Source organism: Larus michahellis, chromosome 9, assembly GCF_964199755.1.
Source record: "Larus michahellis chromosome 9, bLarMic1.1, whole genome shotgun sequence".
Taxonomy (NCBI): domain Eukaryota; kingdom Metazoa; phylum Chordata; class Aves; order Charadriiformes; family Laridae; genus Larus; species Larus michahellis.
In genome coordinates this window covers 11426210-11448544 of record NC_133904.1, presented here as the reverse complement: position 1 = coordinate 11448544, position 22335 = coordinate 11426210, and the positions used below count along the sequence as shown (strand labels likewise).

General features: G+C 44.9%; 1 protein-coding gene across 4 annotated transcripts; it reads right to left on the bottom strand.

Annotated features, from left to right (window-relative positions):
- Positions 1 to 1758: 1758 nt before the first annotated feature.
- FSD2 (fibronectin type III and SPRY domain containing 2) lies at positions 1759 to 21341 on the bottom strand. 4 transcript variants are annotated; one of them, XM_074600924.1, is made up of 13 exons: positions 21114 to 21341; positions 17824 to 18611; positions 17648 to 17743; positions 16378 to 16611; positions 15054 to 15076; positions 13959 to 14080; positions 12748 to 12903; positions 11567 to 11701; positions 10657 to 10810; positions 10135 to 10268; positions 8056 to 8188; positions 4896 to 5072; positions 1759 to 2646 (listed from the first exon to the last, which is right to left on the bottom strand). In XM_074600924.1, the coding sequence occupies exons 2-13, from the start codon at positions 18568 to 18570 to the stop codon at positions 2394 to 2396; spliced, it is 2364 nt and encodes a 787-aa protein (XP_074457025.1). In that variant the 5' UTR covers positions 18571 to 18611; positions 21114 to 21341; the 3' UTR covers positions 1759 to 2393. The 4 variants fall into 4 exon arrangements, with proteins under 4 accessions (XP_074457025.1, XP_074457022.1, XP_074457024.1 ...); XM_074600921.1 differs by lacking the exon at positions 21114 to 21341 and adding an exon at positions 20294 to 20857; XM_074600923.1 differs by lacking the exon at positions 21114 to 21341 and adding an exon at positions 20600 to 20760.
- Between the last annotated feature and the right edge of the window lie 994 nt (positions 21342 to 22335).

The following is a 22335-nucleotide window of genomic DNA, read 5'->3' as shown; positions in this document are numbered from 1 at the left end:
AACACGCAAACTCATTTCCCGTATTGTTTTTAACCTAATAGCCAATTATTGCTTATTTGTTCTTTTTTCAGATAGTTCTGTTGCTGCCTTAGCTGTCCTGTACGATGCCTGGCGATGACCACTGAGTCATATTGTGCTGAGCAGGCTGCTCCAGCAGATTTATCAAGCAGGCAGCATAATGATGGAGCTGTTTGGTACTCGTAGATTCCCACTCCAAGGACATCAGAACACCTTGCATTTGGCTCAGAAAATCTGTCCCTGCACCACTCCTGTGAGAGGGTTGCGAAGTTCTGGGCACTCCCAGGGTGTTCACCAGTTGAAAAATATTTTGAATTGGGTTCTTGTACGATATGAGGTGAATAGCTAGCCCCGGTGCCAGGATACAGGTGTGGTTCAAACACTTGAGGTGAAAGCTGTTGGTGGGGAGCGGTGGGGCTGATCACAGCAGAACACCTGCTTTCATCAGAATCGTTGGGGTCACCAGCAGTCTTTCTGCATTAAAGGCTTTCTTGGGAGGTTCAGACATCCTCATAGCTCTGCTCTGATACTCGTGTGTTTTACTCCTTCAGATATCTACTTGAAAAGAAGAGCGTGGCTCTTGATTTTGGTAGATAAAGGTAAAACATGTTCCGGTGTGCGGAATGTATGCCTGAATCAAGGCATACATTTTTAAGCAAGGGAAAAAAAAAAAAAGTGTTAAAACAACTTGGGTGGTGCTGTCTCACCACTTCATTCCCTAGCAGAGGAGCTGTGTGCTTGAGCTGCTCTTCTCTGGTCTGGCCTTGCCCATGTTGGTGGGGCTCGCCTGCCCACCTCCTGCCCTCTGCATTGGCAGTGGCTGCTGGTGGAGTCACCTGTTTCTGGTGGACACAAGTTGTGCTCGCTGCAAGACATAGCAACTGAAAGTCGCTCCTGCCTTACAGATCTGACAAAGTGACCGTAGCAACCCTCTCTCCCCTGGAAATCTCTTAATTCTTGGCAGGTTAAGAAATGACACTGTGCTTACATTGCTGAGGGTCGCTAAATCCATCTTCATTTGAGGCTTGCAAAACAAATGGATATCTAAGAAAACATGGTACTAATCACTGCCATAAAGACATACTTAGCTCTGTTTTTATCGTTTCTGCAAAGCCTGTTTTAGGGAGGCTATTTTTAAAGCTATTTGGGGAAGAACAGACACGCTTTAGGAACATGCTTCTATGTCAAATCCTTTCGGTTTTGCCAGGCTCTGTTTGTTGGGACCCCTGAATATTGTAGAGGCCGCTGCCTGTTCCTGACAATCCCCTAGGATGGAAACTTGAACCAGTGATTTTTTGTAATGAATGTACAATAAATCTGTGGAAAAGCTTCTCTGTTAATGACTCGTGATTGAATTTGGGTAGTTTTGACATACACGAATGAGGCCGTTTAGAGCTAGACAAGCCTGCTTGACAGGCAGTGCCCGTCTCATTGCCTGATGTCTGGAAATGAAGCCTAAACAAGTGCTGGGCCAGAGTCATTTCCAGCCCCCAGTGGACACCCAGAGCTTCAAGGGCACAGCATCAGGGGTGAGAGGTCTTCAGTGCTGAGGGGGAGAACAGATCTGTGAGCGTGGAGGATACACCCAAGTGGAGGTGAGCATGGCCAAAAAGAACAAGCTAAAAAAGCATTTTAGCTAGAAATGATTTAGATTTCTCTATATGGTCAAGTCAAGCACTGCAAAAGGCCTCGGTTTGTCTTTTGTTTTTTCCCTGGATGAATGAATGAGCAGCATGGGCATTCTGTAAAAATGTCTTTTAATATTTGAGACTGTAGTGCATGCTTGGGTATTTCAAAAAGCCTCAGTGTGTATGGTAGGCGCTAACAGTTCACACACAAGGGAGGCGTATTTGATTATCTTGTGTCACAGTCTTCATGTAGTGACAAGAATACTTGATTGTGAGATCAGCGTCATGGTTAGAGTGTTTTCAGCTCTGTCTAGCAGCTGTACCGTGATATGCCTTCTGCTATTTTTATTTTTCTTCGAATTTTTAGCTCTTCAGCAGACGCGAGAGTTGAATTAATGATTGCTCTGGAACAGGCGCGTTCCCTAGGCATCAAATGGGTACTGGGGGAACCAGTGATCCAGCTGCCACTGCTGCTTGGTGACAGTGTCCCTTCTGGGAAGGATGGTATCTATTTCTAACTGGAGAATTTCTGGGATGCTGATAGCACCACACCATTATGGTCACAAGGTCCAAGATCCTGCCTAAGAGGACAGAAACAGGCCTGCTCAGGCTTGGCAGCTGGTTTGGGTCGGGGTTGCTTTGCTCTCTTGGGAGAGGAGTGTGGAGGAGGATGATGGAGCAGCTAATGCTGAGAGAGGGCATCGCTCAATGCAGGTTCCATGTAGATGTGCATCTGCAGAACACAGGTTATGCGAGAGCAGTCCATGGGGGTGTTGCAATTCCGGTATGTATCCGTAGGATACCAGGTGTTTCCAAAGCAAAGCAGGGGTGGACGTAATGCTGGAAGTGTGAGTTGAATGCATAAAGGTGCTGGGCAATGTCTGCATTGAAAAATGACAGTCTGCAGTTCTCATAGTCCAGCAGGATGCCAATCCTTCTAGGGGGGACAGTAATTCTGATGTCTGGCGTCATCCCGCTGTGCAGGAATTCGTACTTGTGCCTGTAGGTGAGAAACACAGACAAAAACCTAAAGGGAAGTGCACACGGGTGTGTTCCAGAGTATGCTTCCTGCTCCACAGTCCCGTCCCTCCCATGTGCCCTGTGCTTACTGCCCGAGTCCCTTCCACTTTGCTGAGCAATGGCCATGTTTGCCGAAGAATGGCGCGCCCTGTGCTCAGACCTGCCCGTTAACCCGTGTAACAGGCCTCTTGCTTCATATCCCAGTCTGGCTGCGGATGGACGAGTGATAGCTTTTAGATATGGACAAGGTCAGAGCACAATGTGGGACTTTTCCATTTTTCTCCATGTCTCATGGGGTAATGTGGGTGTCCTCTAAATTGGAGGTTGCACCCTTGCCACTAGGTTCAGCCTGAAGCTGTCCCTCTATGAAGGAGCGGTGTGTGCTCTGTTAGGCCAGTTAGGCTTGCCCCAGAACAACACTTGTCACCCCCTCGGCCTCGCCCGTAGGTAGCTGTAGGCACGGCCAAGGAGGGAGCTGGGGAGACGACTTGGCCGTGTCGTGCTGCCCGCTTGCTCCCTCAGGGCCTGTGATACTGAGCCCTCTTCCCTGCCAAAGGCACAGGAGCTCCTCACCCACACCTTCACGGCAGCAGCCAGGGAGCGTAATCCCCCGGGCAGAGGCTGCCTGACTCACTGTGCCTAGGCATCCTCCAGACTCTTTGACATCGTTTTTCAAACCCCACTCTCAAGTGACATTTCTGGCTGCTTTTCCTATAAGACCTCCCTGCTCAGCCAGGGCGGTGTTGATGGGGAAGTTCCAGTCTTCATGCTCGTTTACTAGAGGGTGACATCTTAATTATGATTGCTAGACTGTGGGTTATTGGAGGCCAGGAAGGTGCTCTGTACGTAAGTAGCTTTGTCATGAGGGTAGCCCACTTCTTCCCCATGTAGTCCCTGTTCCAAGTAAGTCCTTCAACAGTTACTCAAACAGCTCTCCCTAGTGTGGCACGCTGCAACCAAAAATATGAGACTTTTATGGGAACATGTGCCTTTCTGAGCAGAAATGAGAAGATTTATTCAGCTGAAGTGAGTTATCTGGCATTTCGTAAGGGCCAGCGTCTTCACTAACCACCTCCTCCACCCACACCACTCAAACCTGAGAACATTTCCCTACAGAAATGGGTATGACAGCGACTCAAACTGAACAATGGCCCAGCTCCCTTTTCTCTCTGAAGTCCATGCTCATTGCTCCAGAAGAATATGAGCAAACCTCAATGTACCTCTTAGCTCAATGTAGCAAGGAAATCAAATTAGCCTGCCTGCAGTGTATGAGAGTCATTAGCTTTAGTGGGTTTGGTCTCCCTCATTAAGCAGCTTTTCTTGCTGTGTGGGAGGCGAATGCCAGCACCGCTGAAGACTGGCTACGCAGTGGGCCAGCTGCTGGGGAGGCTGGGGAGGAGTGTGTGCTCCAGCCAACTGAGCTGCATCTAGAACCTCTCCCTGCATACCAGCGGGCAGAGGACAGGCAGATTTGGGCGCCGCTATGCCATCCTTGCTATTTGCTGACTGTGCATGCTGGGGACACTCAGGCGGTGTCCAGGCTCCCTGCCCAAGGGGACCCAGCAGCACCCTGGCAAGTCTTGCAGGCTGAGCAGGGAGCCATTCAGACAGGCGGTAGGCAATCCTGGGGGACACCCAGGGGTGCAGCTTTTTTTCTTGCTCCTGCATGCTTCACAGGGTTCCCAAATGTCACATGGCTGTCAAAGGCAATGATGCTAATGTATAATGGTTTCTGGGGGAGAGCCAGAAGGTTCAGCTGAGGCAAAAGGGGAGCTGGCATTTCTGCATGCAGGTATGGCTGTTAGGTACTTCCACAGGTAGGAGACAGATCAAAACCAGTTGCGTACAACTGGGTTTAGCCAGATATGTAGTTTCTAGGTTACGTGGATCTGTTACCCTCTGTCTTCCCACTGGGGTTTCAGTGACCTAAAAGAAGTGTTACAGCTAACTTCTGTAACACATATTTTAATCAGATTTATTCCTGGGACTGCCTATTTCAATGTGAGAATGTCATTAAGCGGTAGGATTTGGTTTAAGGTTCCAGGCTACTTCTAACACTAGTTCACAGTGCCAACAGAGGAATGCCACAGGTACCTGGTTAAGTGCTTGGTCTGGGCTTTGATATAAAACTTCTGACTGCCCCCTGCAAGTGGGAGGTCTCTGCTGCTCTGCCTGCAGGTGTGCACGTAGGTGTTCCTGTAGGAGGCCTGTGGCCTCCGCAGCCCTTACCTTGATGGTGTGATGATATGCCTCATGCACCAGGAGGAGTTGTTTGCCCCCAGATAACCATGTCTCGGTGTGTTCTCAAAAGCCACACCGATCCTGTATTCTGTGTCTTCCTCAACGTCCACCTCCCAGTAATGCTTTCCTGGAAATGGGATCAGACTGCCCAGGATCCCGATACACCTGTGGGAGACAGACAGGAATATGTGCTTCGGCAGGGACTCTCTGCAATGTTGTTTAAAATGTTTAGGTGTGTAATGCACCTGGACATTACCTATCAATAAACAACAGCCACTTTTGCTGCCTCCTTAGCAGTGCAGCATGGATTTTTGACTATATCAAAGTCCACGTGCTGAGGACCTGGCACAGAACCTGCAGGTTTCTTTATGGCACCTACCCTATTTTTTACATGTGGGTAGCTTTGTATAAATGAGTATCCTGGGCACTTTGAGGAATAGGGAGAAGAGCGTTCTGTGCTGCCTGGGTTTTCTGGGAAAGTTACTACTTGCTAGAAAAGAGAGTGCTCTGGTGAACCGCAGTATAGCACGGGGAAAAGCCTACAGATTTTGTATTTTCTTCCCAAACAGACGAGGGCTTTACATGTCACTCACCACCAGGAATGGAGCATTGTAACAGCACGAAACTCCTGGGGCAGTTGGGGAGGAGACCTGCTTATGCTGTGTTTGGAGGGACCAGCAAGAACCGGACATGGTAGGAGAGTTTGGGATATGCTTACGTACCTGGGCTATGAACCGTTTTAGCAGTAGACTGGTTCCTGGCCTTTATGATAGGAACTGTGCAGAAGATGACACTTTACAGAGATGTGTGGGAGAGACAATCAAAGACAATATACCACAGAGAGACCCTTCAGCTTGATTTACAGACACAGTCTCGGAGTCAAAGGAGGTGGGTGCTTTGAAGATGTAAGTCTCCAAAAACACATGTTCTGAAGCAAGAAAGTTGGGCAAAATAGCCCACGCCCAATGCTTCTGAAATACCCTAACTTGATTTAAGAGGGCAACATGAATCCTGTAAGACTACATCCCAGCTTTTCCTCAGGAAAAGTACACGATGTATTAGCTGTCATTGCTGCATCACCGGGGATAGCAGGTTTCAAAACACACCTTCAGTTTTGGATGGGGAGTCACACACGACCTTTGTGTTTCTCTGGTAAGGTCGTCTAAAGTTGTAAATTACAAAGCAAAGGATGTTGCTGGCAGACACTCTGGGCTCGTCTACCTTTAGGTAACGCTGAGAAAGAGCTGCACTCAGCATTGGGAGGGCCTGATGTGTAGGGACGGGCATGCACAGCAAGACAGCTGTTCTCTGTGCCACCTCAGCAGCGATCCCTTAAAGCAAGTGCACACTTCATTACAAGTGCACGTAGATGGCTTGGGAATAGCTCAAAGGCTGCTGAAATCTGGACTCGGAGAAGCCGTGCTGCTACAGCTTGAGAAGGAAAAGGAATGATGCAAATGGATGGGCAAACAGCTGTGAACTAAATATTACCGTAGTAATGAAAGTTGCAAAGCCACCAAGGCAAGCCTGAGTCAGATCAGACCGTAGGAGCTGCTGTGGTTAGGAAACCCATTAGTATCTCTGAGATCACATAAACTTCAGAAAGAAGAGTTTGCAATGTAATTTCCTTGTACTATGAGTGTCAAGTCATTTCAGCTTGGGAGCTTTTTGTTTTTCTTTTTCCTCCCCCCCCCCAGTATCTTGGCATGAAAGAGGCTTCTGAGAGTTCACGGCGGCATCAAAAACTCAGCCTCAGAGTTCAGAATGAGATGAGTGCCAGCTCTGGCTGTTTATGTGAAACATAAAAGCACCCTGTGGAAGTGGGATGAAATCCCATTTAGGCTTATCATAATGACTTTAATGAAGAGAATCTTCTATCTCCTGGCTCTTTTCTACCAAGCCCTCTGGTAACATTGCTCCATTTCCACGGAGGGATTAAGTAGTGGGCTTGTATTATTCTGTGTCTGCAGATGCCTGTCCTGGTTATGAGTTGATTCCGTGGTTCTGACTGGAAACATGCATTTTGGCAAACTAAGTCTCTCATTTCAATGGCAAAAGGCCTAATTCTGTTTTGAAGTAAAATCTGTAAGCTCAAATAGTATCAGCTTTCAGTAAGAGGTAAGTATTCAGACCCCTCTCCTTTCCTTAGTATTTGCTTTGACAAATTTGCTTTGGTTTTCTTTGCCCATTCTGTAGCATTTGCTGTAGTGAACAAGTTTTCCATAAGAGGAGTGTTCGGTGGTTTCCATTGGACAGAGCTATATAAAAACAGCCCCCAAATCTCCACGTGTGAAACCGAGACCAAGGAAGGATGGGCAGAGCCTCCCGCACACCATGTGCAAGGCTCTGTCACCTCGGCAGCTTGCAGAGGAGGGGGCAGGGGAGAGGGAGCAACAGCCAGCAGAGAGGCGCAGCTCCGCAAGTCTTGGAAGTGTGCAAGTGCTTCATCATTGTAACTAAAAGAGAACCTAATAATTATGCCTTTTTTTTTTTTTTTAATCCCACTAGTGCTGTATTAAGAGTATGTGGGGTTTGATTTTTTGGTTGTTTGGTTTTTTTTTTCTTGTGACACTTTTCTGGGGTTTTTGGGCTCTGTAAAGAATTAAATGGGAAGAAAGTTTTGGAATTTAATAGAAGTCAGCGCACAGATCATGCAGAGGGAGATGTAGGTTATATGTACTGGTCACCCTAGAAATTCTCAGAAAAGAGCAGCAAGCCACAGGGAGTTCAGGAACAGTGCTCAGGAACAATAACCCCAGTGAAACTACGGGGCCTGGATAAACGGAAACAGAGTTTTACTCTCCAAGGAGCTATGGGGAAAGCCTACCATTTCAAACTGAGTAGTTATCTTAGGAGCCCAACTTGAAATACCTTAAAATAAATCTGAGTTTCTAAAAGGTGAGTAATCTATATTTTAAAAGGACCAACAAAGATGTCTGCAGTTGTCACGCAAAAATCAACATGGAAAAAACACTATGCGTTATACACGGTCTGGGAGTTTTACTTGGTTGGTGCCTGGCTTGAAGGTGAGGAGAGCTGCAATACCAGTAAACCTTTTTAGTGGATTTAAACTCAAGGTCGGGCTGTGTTGTGCACAAAGCAGCCACAAACCACATGCATTAGTTGCAACTGAAATTCTTCTGTATACCTTGTAAAGCTGTTATCATAGATGGGCAGATCACACTCTGGGTTTTCCAGTTGATCGCATGCAATTGTAAATCCATCATCTAGAATCGCCAGTAAAGGATGGGCTGTGTCCTCATTAAGGCAGAAGTAGGTACCTGCAAGAGAGAAGAATGCCTGAGGATAACTCCAGCATCTTATGGCATTAGGGTGCGGTGAAATGTTGTTTGGCTCTACAAAAAGATTAACCAGTGCTCTGGGAGGTATCTGTGGCTGATATTGAGAGGACAAGGTTGTCTATTTGGAGTTTTTCAAACAAATGGGTGTTTTACAGCTTAACATTCTTTAGTTACAACCTTGTGAAAAAGCAGAAAAGGAGCCTTATCCTGGTTTTAAACGCAGCCGGGGCTCAAAGCTGCAGGCATTGCACAGGAAGTAGCTATTCAAAGATGAGGGGTCCTCCCTGTAATGGCCTGTCCGGTTTCAAGTCATCTTCCTCAGAACTGAAGTGGTCTATTTTTAATCACTGAAAGGGTAAGGGGGAGGCCTAAAGGCATCTCCATGGCCTCACTCTTCCACATAAATGCCGGGCACAATTTGAAGAGAAGGAACTTCTACAAAGGTGCCACACGCAGCATCCCTCGTGCTTCAGCACCTCCTCTTCACATCAGCCCCCCGAGAGGTAAGTCAGCTGAGCCAGCCCAGGATAAAAGAACCTCTGCCTTTCTCCCTTCCGGGACTTCACCAACAGGTCTGACACACTGCGCGCCGATGAGCAGCCACGTGCATCACAGCTGCTGTTTGTAGTTGGTGTTTGTGTACCCAGCCCAGTAAGTAAGAATCAAAGGTCATTCCCAGTGTTGGAGGTGAGCGCTTGCAGCTGACAGATCAATTTGCATCAGCTGTTTGCATAATGTAGACTCAGAGAAGATAAATCTCTCCAGGCTAATCCCAAATGAAATCATTATAATCAAACTGCAAGTTACTTCAATGGAAATACAATACAAACAATGACAGGGCAATTGCAGGCATGTGCTGCTGAAAACAAACACATGCTGTGCAAGCAAAATTGGCAATTTCAAATACTGAGTTTGATTTAAGTAGTTGAAATCCACACAAACAATGGTAACGCAATGACAGTCCTCTTCTGCAGGGGTTTAAGAATGACCATTTCTTTTCTCTGGTGTCACTGATGTGTAGCAGGCAGGTTTCTTACTGAAACGTAGCCTTTCACAGATTAATGGGTGGGAGGTCAGTTTGCTGAATAAGCACAATTTGCCAATCTCTCACAGAAGGTAAGGGCAGAAGAGACGCAGGTATGGTGTGAATGCATCTCGGAGTGATGTGGGAGGTTTGAGACAGCCCAGTGAAGTTGCAGCATCATTACAGCAGTGGTGGAGATGAAAACAGGTGTCTACCTATAAACCATTAAAATAAGCTTTGATTAGGTGGTTGGGAGGGGAAAGGGCTTCCAGCTTCCTTTGCGGGGAGAAGGTTAATCCATGCCCAGTGTGGCACTGAGAGCAGAGATGATAACGCTGTGTCAGTTACCAAAAGCAAAGCTTCCAGCTGAAAGCTGGGCTGCCTCTCTCCTGATGAATAAGGGGAACCAGCCCTCAGAGCTTCCCCCACCAAGCTGGAGACGTTCTAATCGGTACCGAGGAAGATGCTGCATATCCAAATGACTCTGGAAAGTGCTGACTGTCTGTCTCAGATGTACTTTCCAGCAGGAGCAGCGACATTACAAGGTAATCTCTGAAGTAAAGTAAAATCACACTACAACTTTCTTCAGTGGTGTGTCAGCACTTGGCAAGCTGGCAACATCTGGGGGCGTTGGGTTGATACTGTCTTTTAAGATGTTTAGAAATGAGTAAGTTTCAAGTATCAAATGTACTGGACAGAAATAATTTTAAATTACAGAGCTAAAGCAATGCACTTATTGTTACAAAAAGTGTTTTTTTCATTCCTAAAAGGTTACCAGGTGTGTAATTAGATGTAAGAGATTAGGACCTGATCCAGAGGCCATTGAAAGCAGCAGGAATCTCTCTGTTGAGATAATAGATGCTACAGCAGGCTGCTGGAGTTGTTCTGAGCTGTACAGTACCTGTGGTGTGGATCAGGACAGGTTCACTTCTTTCACTGGAACCACCCAGGTTTAGGGCTCTAACACAGATGCGATAGCTTTGTGTTGGCTGGAGGTGAATTAGGACTTCGCAGTTAGGAATCCCAACAATAGATCTACAGAAGATAAATCCATGGAAAATGATAGGGTGGGGAACAAAGGTAGGCCTTTGAGATTATTTTTCTGAGCAACAAAGAAGAAATTACATGATCAGCTTCTCTTCAACCCATCAACAACACTTTACCTTGTACAGTTGTCAGTAGTGCGGGCAAGAGATAGTCTGTGACAGACCATGCAGATTTTTTACATTTGCTTCTGCCCTTTTCCCATACCCTGTACAGTAATTTTTGATTAACATTTATACAATTAATTTTACTAAGAAGGATGTTTATAAAGGGGAATTCACCAAAGGGTCATGGCTCCTTTCTTAGTGCTATCTGATGCCACATGACTTGAAATGGTTCCATCTCTGCATATCATGGACTCGATAGAATAGTGACTCACTCAGTAATAATATCACCATTTTCTTCATCTGTCAGCTTGGACAATTCAACCATGTAGGAATCCACAGGGTTAATGTCTCTAGATTCCCAGCACACCAGTGCTGCATTTTCACAGCTTCGGATCTTTTTAGTCTTTATGATAGGTGGTGAAGGAGCTAAAAAGTAGGCAAAAGAACAATTCTAAGTTGTTGCTTGAAGATGTTTGCTATAAACATGCTTTGAAGACTTAAAAAAAAAAAAAAGTTGTTTACTAATAATATATAGTTAAAGAAACCTGCTTCCCCAATGGACAATAAGCAGCAGGCAGAGTGGTGGTTAACAGTACTATTCAAAGACTTAATTTGGACTATAAAGGTCCCAAGAGAATTAATCAGAGAAGTAACATAGATAAAGACTGATTGCGCATCTGTATTCTTTCTATCAATGGGTTTATCTTTCTCATAAAGGTGCATCTCTTCTCTGCTCTACAATGTCAAAGACATATGGAATGAGTGCTTGAAGGTCTCACTCTGACTTGCTCCATTTGATGTCAGGATTTCACAAAACATGCTTGACTGAACTGCAGTTACAAGGGGAGCAGAGCAGGTGAATCCGCAAAATAGCTACAGGCCAATAAAAGGAGGACTGCCATCCAGCTGGCAGAACTGGGAGACTTGAGCCTTATTCCCAGCTTTTCTATGTGCTTGCATTTAAATAAGTTATTTTGTCTCTGTGCTTCTGTCTCTTCAACTCTAAAACAGAGACAATTGCCCCAATAGGATCTCCAAATAAAAGTAGGAAATTCCCATGCAGTCAGTAGACTTATATCAGAAGAAGCAAAGTGCCCAGGAAGCATTACTGGTCTAAAATTCAGAGATGGCAGTGAATTTCACTATGAAGGTCACATAGTCATATGAATAAAATACTTTTACCTGTTACATAAACTGCTCTTTCACTTGGTGGGCTGATACCAGAGGCATTCAAAGCACTGACCCAAAATTCATACTGTGTATTCGGCAACAGATTAGTAATGGTGCAGTATGTTTCTTTGACTTTTAGCGTATGGTCTGAAATGAAAACAACAAAGCATTTACAGTGCCTTTACAGAGTTACCCCCTCTTCCCCAAAGCTGCCTCAAGTAATGGAGCTGAGGTGCATTGTGTTGTGTGCTGAGTTCAAGAGAGCTCCTTGTGCTCCATACCCTTTGATTAGCTGTCAGGCCAGTTCACCATGCCTTCCTCTAAGGAGGCATAAATCAGGTAACCCATCAGTTTCTGAAGGAGCCACATCGCTCAGAAAAAAAAATCCAACAAACCCAAACAGAAAAGTCACCCACCTGTCACTGAATTTTTTCTAAAAGGACCCTGGATGTTGCCACTCCAGGGATGCTGTCTGGTCAGCTCGTCCCAGCAGTGGGACAGGACCCGAAGCTATTTCACTACTCATTTCTCATTCTTCATCTTATAAAATTTGGATAGGTTCAGCTTTTCTTTCTGAACTGGCCACCTGGTGCTCTACTGGCTTCCGCTTTTGCTGGAGCAGTGACTGGGTGTTTTCAGTAAAAGGTTCTGCAAGAATATTATTAGCAAAGGCAGTTTTGTCACAAGGCTGGGATGTTTTAGGATGGTTCTGTGGTTCTTTTTTTGTGCGTGTGGGTGATGGGGAGTTACAGCCTATTATTAGCACTGAGATAGATAAACTGTAAAGTGACTGTGGTGGTTTCAGTGGGCGTGCCGATAATATGGTGATTTGCTCTCTAAAAATACCGTGCTTTGCAGTGGATGCAGCACATGTGTGTCTAATGCAGTGCCCACCCTCCGGTAAAGGAAATGCTACTGTTGAGACCTGACTCCATCCACTGTCCCCTTCCCACTCGTGCTATCCCGTCCTGTCTTTGCTCCTGTGATGGGTCCTGCTGCAGCTGGCAGTATGGCAGACATGGCAGGGGAAGAGTGACAAATCCAGTAACAGGAAATGCGATGGCAGATACGACAGTTTTGTTGGCAAAGAGAGTGCACAGACAGGTAGCAACAGCAAGTCCAGAGGCGCTTTGGAACCAGCTGGTTTTGCCAGTGGAGGACTGAGGTGTCCCCTTGGGTCCAGGCCTCCTTACCTGCTTGGTCGTCACTGCGCCTCTCGTTGCTCACGGGTTTATAGCACAGTTGGTACCACTCGACAGTGTCATCTGAGAAGAGGCCCCAGCAAACTCTCAGTGAGGTGCCAGTGGCTGCATTGGGAGCCTGCGGGTTGATCACAGGGGCACAAGGAGCTGCAGAGGGGAAAACAGGTCAGGTTTTGAATGTATAAGCATGATACCTTGTTCACAGGCAAACTCTCCCCTCTCACAAAGGTTTTTTGCACAAAGCCTAGGCATGGAATAGCATCATATTCCTCCTATATGGAGAAAAGTTAGGAGCTGACCCTGTAAACAGTTGCAGCTAATAATTAGGTCACTGTTGGATGAAGCCTTGCTTCAAGTCAAAATCAAAACAACAAAATACATAAGCCTCAGCCTAACCCTTCTCCGTACACTTGACCTCCCCTGCCTTTGAGGGCTGCTGTTCCCCAGCGAGCTAGTACAGCTCTGCAGGAGCAACGTCTGACGCGTACCAATGCTACGGACCAGCCCAGGGGCTGCGGAGGCTCTGGAGGAAAGATGAGGGAAAGGCTGTCCAACATGGGGTCAGTCGCACATGCAAAGAAGTAGGAAATGCTATTTTGCTTTAAGAAAACACAATGTATAGGCATAAAAAAAAAAAAGCATATTGCTCTTTCTGACCATTTGTGGTGTGCCAGAAAAGATTTAAAATATTTTGTATTTTTATTTTTTTTAATTATTAGAAATTTGTTTGGGTTTTGCTCTGTTTCCTGTGGATAACAGGAAAAATGTTTGCTAAATAGCAGAGGAACAAGCCACTGAAATCTGGTTATCGAGAGAAGCTATGCAGGTTGTTTAAGGCCATCTGGTGTCCCTCTTACTTTGTTCAAGCAAGGTAAGACAAGTTATCACCAAATAAGCACGCCCGACCCCTCAACAGAAGGGGTTTGTGAGTCTTCTAGGAAATCATCCAGCAGAAGCAAGAAAGACCAACCTTTGCAGTTCTGGTAATTTTATACCAAAAACAAATGAAAAAAAACCAACCCAAAAATAGCTTCCAGTGCCTCTGTATATATAGGTAAACAAAAAATTCTAGAGGGAAAACTAGGGAGAAGCTAATTCTGCCTTTGCAGTTCTCATTTCAAAGAACTAATGGACTTCTGTCTAATACATATCCTTAATTAAATGTAAATAGGGCTGAAATAATGATCAGACAGGAAGAGCACCTGGAATAGTATTAATGGAGTTCATTAGTTCTTCAACTTCAGAGAAGTCTATGACCCGGTCTTCAAACTCTGGCGGTGTTGAAAGCTCTAAATCCACTTCTTTCTTTAAGAATTCTTCCAGCCTGTAATTGTAGAAAAAAAATATCTAACTGGAAGTACCACAATTTTGGAGATAGCTTTCTATGATGCCTATTGGTAAGAGAAAAAGAACAGCAAACTCTAAAATAACAGTTATTTCCTTAAAATAATGTTTTCACAGCTGTACAAAGCTCAGCCTCCCTGTGCCCTTTGCTTGGAGATACACAGCCGCACATCAGATCAGTGCTCTGAGATGCCAACCAGAGCTGGATGCTGACGGGACTGAGGGACCACGCTTTGTGTGCCCCACGCTGCGCTCCCACCGAGCAGGTGAGTGACACTTCCCCAGCACCCCGCCGCAGGAAGCAAGCTGTTAGCTCCACGACTTTCATTATTTAGAATTCATGACGCTATTACTAATTCAGGACCTCATGGTTCTAGGTGTTGTAAATTTGAAACAAAGGGGATATCTTTTCTGTGTGTTTTCGTAAATGATGACAGTCAATTTAAATGTACATTTTTTGCAACTGATTTAGGGTGCCCTAAGATTTCTTCCAAGCGCTCCAAGATCTTTCAGTATCTGTTTTGAGCTCCCACAGCTTGACTTTCTACCCCTCTATACTAATGCATAAATAAGCCTTTTACTAATCTATTTGGGGAGCTCAGATTTAGGCAGATTTGTATCCAGGGCATTTCTTTAAAGATCTTAGCAATCCTGTTTCCCAGTCACTGAAATTAGTTCCTTATGACTAAGCTGAAAACAGTGATTTATTCATGCTCTAACTCTCCTTTTGGGTTTTTTAAAATTGTCTCAAAACTAGTTTTGAGTGTTAAACTTATTAGAGAAACTTTTTCTGCTGCAGTTTACTGCAGCAGAAATACTAAAGATTTCAATAGCTCTAGTAGGTTAGATAACATTTGTGTGACTGAACAAAGTCCAGAACATGTGAATGTCTCCAAAACCAGGCCCAATTAGCAGGAAGGAATGTGACACGAAATCCCAGACTGTGATACTACCTGTCAACCATGGTTACTGCTGCCTGTAGAAAAAAAAAAAGAGACAGTGTTAAAGGCAGAAAAGATACATTTCTTGCATAAGTCTAGAGTCAGACTACATCATGCTGTTGACCTGTCTTACGTGAATTGTCCCAAATGCAGCCTGTAGAGTGAGCTAATTGGGTCTCACCCAGCTCTAAGGACAAAGCTGCGTGTAACTGTCCATTCAAATGGAGAGATCTTGGCTGAATTTACAGTAAGATAACGTGCAATATACGAGAGTGACCACTGTCTACCCATCTAGACTCTAGACTCTATCCTTCCTCAAGTGTCCAAAGCACCAACAGATCCTTCACAAACAAAAACCAACAGCTGGGGAAAATAACTGAGTGAAGTTGTCAGTAACGTCCGAGCAGTGCACGTTACTGGAAGACAGATATACCATCCCGGGAGAAATCTAAGCAGCCGAGAGCTCATGACCAAGAGCTATTCACCTCTTGGTGAATAATGGTTCCTAGGGGTGATGTAAAACTGTTTATGAGCTAAGGAGAAAATAGGGTTATTCCAGAGATGCAGAGGAACAGGAAAAGTCAGCTCATACGAAGAACTCAGCAGGTTGGAGTGACACAGCAAGCTGATCCATTGGAGCAGACCGGAGGTGTTCGGAGATTTGTTTACTGTCCAGTTCAGGAGTTACTGTGGCTGTGCTATAGAAATGCTCCCACCCATCTGAGTCACAGGACAGCTCAGATTACAGCAATCGCTCATCAGCAGTGAAAATCGTCATTTTTTTTCCAATTATTTTTCTACTTGCTAAAGAAAAATAACTGCTCGACACCTCCTCAACAGTGGGATTCATCCATCACTTTGTAGGAGCTCCTGATGTATTTATTGTGGAGCCTCCTGTTAAGCTGAACTTTCCAACAAAATGAGCAAGAAAAAGAAACATCTTCCAAAGCAGTTGCATCAGCCTGCCTGCTGTGAGCCCAGAATAGAGCAAGAGAGCTGAGCCTGCATGAGGCAATGAACACCAAGTGCTTCCAGAGTTTCCCGAGATAAGCTTTTTAGAGAGATATCTTCCCTCTGAACACCAGTGAGACCCACAAATCATTGAGCATCCAAGTTAGAAACTTCTGCTGCTGCTTCTGCATTTTGGCCCCATTGTGTTGCCCCACTAAGTCAGTGCCACCATGCCAAGCACCTGGAGCAGTGACAGCACCATGGACCGAGCATAAGCACCCCAAATGTTCTCTAGAAATAAAGCCACTTCGGACTTCCCAGATGGGGACTACTTGCAAGCAGCAAAGAACATTTAGGAGGGGCCTTGCCAGTTAAAGATCTTTACCTTCATAAAAGTGGCTTTGTCATTTTCCAGGTAAAGCTCCTGGGTTGCGTCTGTCAGCTCCTTGCAGGTGTCGAGATGTTCCCCACAACTGACCAGCTGCCCGTATAAAGCTTCCAGCTTCTGCCTCTTCTCTTCCCCCAGAGCTTCCAACTGTTCTTCGTACTTCTGAGCAAGCACTTGCACCGCATCGTTGTAATGCACCTCGAAGTTCTGCTCCTGCCTCCCAAAGTTTTCCTGCAAGGCATTTGGGGCTTTGTTCTTTGGTGTCAGGCCTGATCCATAGCTCAGCCAGAGAAAAATCTTACTCAGGTCTGCCTAAAATTCTCCTTGCCAGGGAGGTGATGCCAGTACACAGAAGCTCTAATTTGACTAATTTGCATTTTTTTAGGCATTTATTCTAATCATCCACCCCCCACTGATGCAAAAGAGAGTACCGGATTTGGTTCCAGGCATAGTAAGAGCATCAGAAATTATAATAAAAACAATGAGGCAAGGCAACTGTCTCCAAACTAAACCCAGGGAGCACAACTAGAGATGTATCCTAGCCATAATCTCACAAGTGTTTCCACCAACACAGCCAAGCACATCCTTCCATGACAGAAACCATGGCAACCCAGTGGGATCCATGGATTAGCGCTGGGGGAGCTGAGCAGCTAATGCTGGTATCCTCACTCACTGCTGGAGAAAGCATTAAGAAGAAGGATTTAAGGAGCAGGCAAGGCTTTATTGCCAGCAGCTGCCCACTGCTCAGGCACCAATATCCTCCTGTGCCACATGCAGCAGAGAAAAGACAGTCGGTGCCTTGAGTTACTGCTTTGGTTTGACTTGCTGCCAGCTGGGCCCCTTCCCCAGGGCCAAGCTGACATCAGGCAAGCAGGAGCACAACCCTTGAAGTGCTGTAGCTCGATGCAGGTGGTCCAAGGGTTCGCCTGTATCTGGCACTTCTGTGAATGAAACCAAGTGAACGCAAGGGGTACACTCTGGATGGACTAATTAGACCACAGGTCCTTGGCCATTTAAAACTAAGATAACCTGAGTGAAGGTCACTTCATTTCTGAATGCAAGTATCTGTGCAAATGCTTAATGTGGTTTTACTAGCTCACTTAAAAAATTCATTAGGATGAGTTTTACTGAGTACCTTAGTCTAGGCAAACTCCAAGATAACTCTGCTCTGTTACCAGAATTACCTCATTAACAACTGAACACTATGGCTGTCAAAACTGTTCTAACCCCAGCACCACAAGGTTAGCCCAAGAAAAAAATGCCTTACCTCGACGGTGATGAAGATTTCCTCCAAGTGACTGGCGAAGTTTTCCATCTGAGCAATCTGCTCTTCCAACTTGCACATGTTTTTATGAATCTCCTCCTACCAAAACACCCAGTGTAATTCTTAGTTTGTCTGAACACTGTTTTTGAGGCACCACAGTACACTTGTATTACTCTTACCTTTTCACTTTCCACAGCGCTGGGGAGCTGAGCCACCTCGTGATCCTTGTGCTCACCAAACAGTTTGTCAAAAGCTCGGATTGGGATCTTGCAGGTAGAGCAAAAAACATCTGCTGCTTCTTCCTCCTCCTCACTAACAGCCTGACTGCTCCACTCATCTGACACACCACCACTGCTAACCCCCTCTCTGGACCATGTGTGGCTCTCAGCCTCATCCTCTGCTCTGCCTTTGCTCTGATCTTCATCGTGAGAAGCCTTGCCATGAAGTCCCTGTTGCTTTGTGCTTTGACTTTGATCTTTCACTGGAGAGATGCTTTTTGATGCATTATATACGGAGCCTTGTGATCCTGCTTTTTCTGTGCGAGCAGGTGGACGTCTGCTCTCCACCATTTCCCGATGTCCTCCAAGAAGCTCAAGCTCTTTTTCTCTATCCTCATCAAGTCCATACATCTTAGCCAACTCTGCAACCTCCTTTTCCAAGTCATATCCAGCTTCTTGTGAGCACTGAAATTTTTCGCTACTCAATGCAGATTCCCTTCTGATATCCCCCAGAGATCTGTCTCCTTGACCAGATGGCTCTTCAGGAAAGATATCAAACCTCTCCTTTGATCCATAAAGATCCATGTGATAAAATATCAAGCCTCCAGCCTCAGTCTCACTAGGCTCTGGGACTGGTGGGGAAGCTGAACAACCGGGCAACTCGTCATGCGTTTCATAGTCTCTCGCACTGCCAGATCTGGATGACATTGGTATCCCCAGTGAGGCTTTTGAGATGACAAGACTCAAGCCTGTAAAAGATAAGAAAGATCCATAGCTACATACTTAGATATCAAGTGTGAGTTTTTCATGCTTAAAAATATATAGATGGAATAGATTTGGCTGAGGACTGCTCAAGGCCTGGAGGTAGGCATGGGAAAGACCAAAGCTGGTAGCTTCACTTCCTAAGTGAGGCTTCTCAAGTGAAGCCATAGGAAGCTTGTTTTTTCTCGCCTCCATGCAAAGCACAGCAGAGAGAGGTCTCTGGTGTGCATCCTATGTTTTCTGAGTGGCTCATCTGCAACCCTGATGTCTGATTTCCAAACTGTGGAGTAGTCCTGTCCTCAGCTCAACACTGCGACTGTACTTCAGGCACACTTAGTGCTGTTCTGTGCAATTGGAGATGGCCCGGTTTGAAGTCTGCTCACCCTTCAGCTGCTGTCAAGTGCACTTTCTGAACTGTCAGTCAGGCATATCGTAGGATGCCCTCTCGTCTGACCACTGATACCATGTAACACACTAGTAAATGCCCTGAAAAATCCTGGATTTTTCAAGTTGCTATTCTTGACACTGAAACTTGAGGTTTCTTTTAACATTGTTCTCAGTCCAGGTCTCAACTCCTTTCTATAAAACAGGGAAAAATACTGCCCTTTGGGAGTTCTCAGGTGCTGTGAAAATATATATTTTAACATAAATGAAGCTCAGGAAAAAAAGATGAATGTTGATTCCCATGACAAAGCATACAGCAACTAGGAAGCAAGGCAGGTCATCAATCCCTGAACTGGGAGAAGTCTGCTCTGACCTGGAGCTTGCACACTTTGTCCATTCTGTGCAACGGGGGAGGTGTGAAAAGAGCATGTGGATGCGAAATGCAAAGCTGATGATAAAGCAGATGCATGTGGGATGACATTAAAGGTGCAAGGGCAATCTTAATGCTGACTCCCCAAGCCCACTCTTTCCAACCAGCCTGTATTACCAACAGCACGTGAAATAATGCTAGTACAGAGACAGTGCTCTGACAGAGCTGCAGCATCCCCGCAGCCCTACACTGTTCACCAGCACGAACAATATCAGGGCTACAAAACTGGTCGATTTTCTCATCAGTTTAATACTATAATCAAAAGAGTTCACGGAAAGATTTCATCTGAGTATTAATGAACCTATAGTTACATCTAGCCCTAGCTCAGTGACACACACAAAAGCTTCAAACCCACTTTCTCGCAGAAAGAAGCCCAAAGGTCAGACAGACATCAAGGTTATCAGAGCTTTTGCAGAAACGTTCACATAAACTTTGCTTTCAAACTACTTTTTATGGTCTTCATAAATTCGAGTACTTGCTAACACTTCCAATTTATTTCATTGATATTTTACTAATATTCCTGAGGATTACTTAGCTAACAAAGTCAACGCAGTCAGTGACTTATTAGAAGGCAACTTCTTGAACTAGTGAAAAGTGCGAAGAAACTGCCAACTCTCCAGTTCTATATCAATGACTGAAAACAGCCCAGCCTACCAGATCTGCAAGAAGACACACACAGAAGTTCACCATTTGTCTTCTGGCACTGCAGACATGGGTGTGGGTTCTACAGCTAGCAATATCTTACTATAGACAAAAAACACTGAAGTTAGGCAGAAATATTATTTATGCTAAAGGTGATAAAATAAATCATGCAAATTTTAACATAACAAACAGAGAAAAGGTATTGACACATACCAGAAAATGTTGTCTGGCTTCCGCAAAGACTGTTTTCCCCATAATTGTAACAAATAAGGCTTGCTTTAGAAGCTACTACTAACTAGAAAAGTGAATTAACAAGTATTTTTCCTACCAAAATGAAATTAAATTACATAAATTAAAATGAGTATAATTAAGCTCGTCTGGAACCCTGCTGCCTAAATAAGATTTTCAGATGATTGCTCAGTTTTTGCTCAGTTTACAGGCACAGATACAATTACAGTGAAGAATGTTTAAGTCCGTGACCATCAATTATCGAAAACACATAACAAAGAATGTTACTACCTAAAAACTTGCCTTCTATCTTAAGATGTCATAAATTCTTCTGATAGCTCAGATGGCATCAAACTTCGCATTTATTTCCCCTAGTAAAAATGAATTCACACAAAAGCAATTCCCTGCCACTTTCCTATGACTGCAGTTGGAAGACTTATCACCGTAACCCTAGACCGCCTCTTTGCCCAGGGCACATGCCAGCTGTGAGCAATGGAACAAATATAGATGTGCCCTGGCTGTCCTTCAGCAGTGTGCTACTTGAGTGTCACCAGGATGAATGTCACACACCGAGAAAAGGCTCTGAAGGTTGATTCCTGGATCTGGAGTACTTGGAACAATTATACAGTCCCCTTGCTAAAGTCAGAGCACCCTCTCACTTTCTGAGCTGGTATTAATAAACCCAGCAGAGTGCCGTCATTAACTCTAGGCGTGATTTCCAAGGCTGTGGTGCTAGGCAGAGTATCGAGACACACAAAATGTGCACTCCACACAAACAAACCCGAAAGGCCGGATGCATACTTACAGCATTAATGCATATTTAAATGGAAGTATCTGTTCTCTTCTTTCCAAATTTTCTTGGCAAAGACCGTCTCTCTATGAAATTAGCAGGAGCTTTACTATGGGGTTGAGTTGGAATCAAGATCAGATTCCAGAAAAACAAATTAAAAAATCAGAATTTAGAAAAAAATCAGAAATCATAATGTTGCATACACTTACTATTCATATACATACATCCCCACCTTGTGTGTGTATGCTACAGCACTGGAAAGCTAATTATAGTGAAGAAAGTGGCCAATGGCCCAGCTAGGGAGGGTTTTCACGGGAACATATCCTTCTAGTCTGCGCTCAGTAGTGCTTCACCTGGTAAAAATCAGGCTGTGTATTACCACTGATTATTGTGATTACTGTAGCATTGAGCTTTATGTATCCATTCAAACCCACAGTCGTCCAGCATACACAATCTTCCACTTGTCAACGTGCTACTGAGACAGCCTTGCTGGTAAAAGGTTTTAAGCACATTTGAGGACACTGCATTATATATGTCTTGAGCTCAGGGGACAGCACAAGGGGAAACATCTCTTGGATCTTGACACAGCTCTGCTTTTTCCTCCTTTTCCAATTAAACTTGGTGTCATTTCCTCGCATTTGTAGCAGTGTGATTGTTTGCTGTTTCAGTAAGGAATTACAAGTTAATTACCCATGTAGTCCTGATCTCATTACCGCTAACAGTGCCTCTATCATCTGTGAGATCAGAGCAGAAATGTTTTCACATAAATGATGTAGCCTTTGCTGAAATGTTAACATTTATGCTGTCAGACAGATTTTATTAATTTTTCAAACGAGAACTTATTTTTGCCCTTATACTGTTAAGCGTCGCTCTCTTGCAGGCCTGAATTTGTTGAAAAATTAGTAGTGTCAGCTTTGCTTCCAAAGACTAGAATATAACATTCTGTTTACCATGAATTAAATTCAGCCTCACACACAAGGCCTGAATAAGAGATACATGCTATATAAACCCCGTCTTTGCTCCCAGCTCCCTCAGAGGCGGTATTTAGGTGGTGTAATAAGCATGATGATCTTAGGACTGCATTGGATTTAAGGATGAGCACCATGAGGCACAGGAAAATTCTCACTCAAAGGGTTGCAGTTAACGGCTCCATGTCCAAGTGGCAAGCAGTGACGAGTGGCATTCCTCAGGGGTCACTACTGGGACCGGTGCTGTTTAACATCTTTGTCAGTGACAC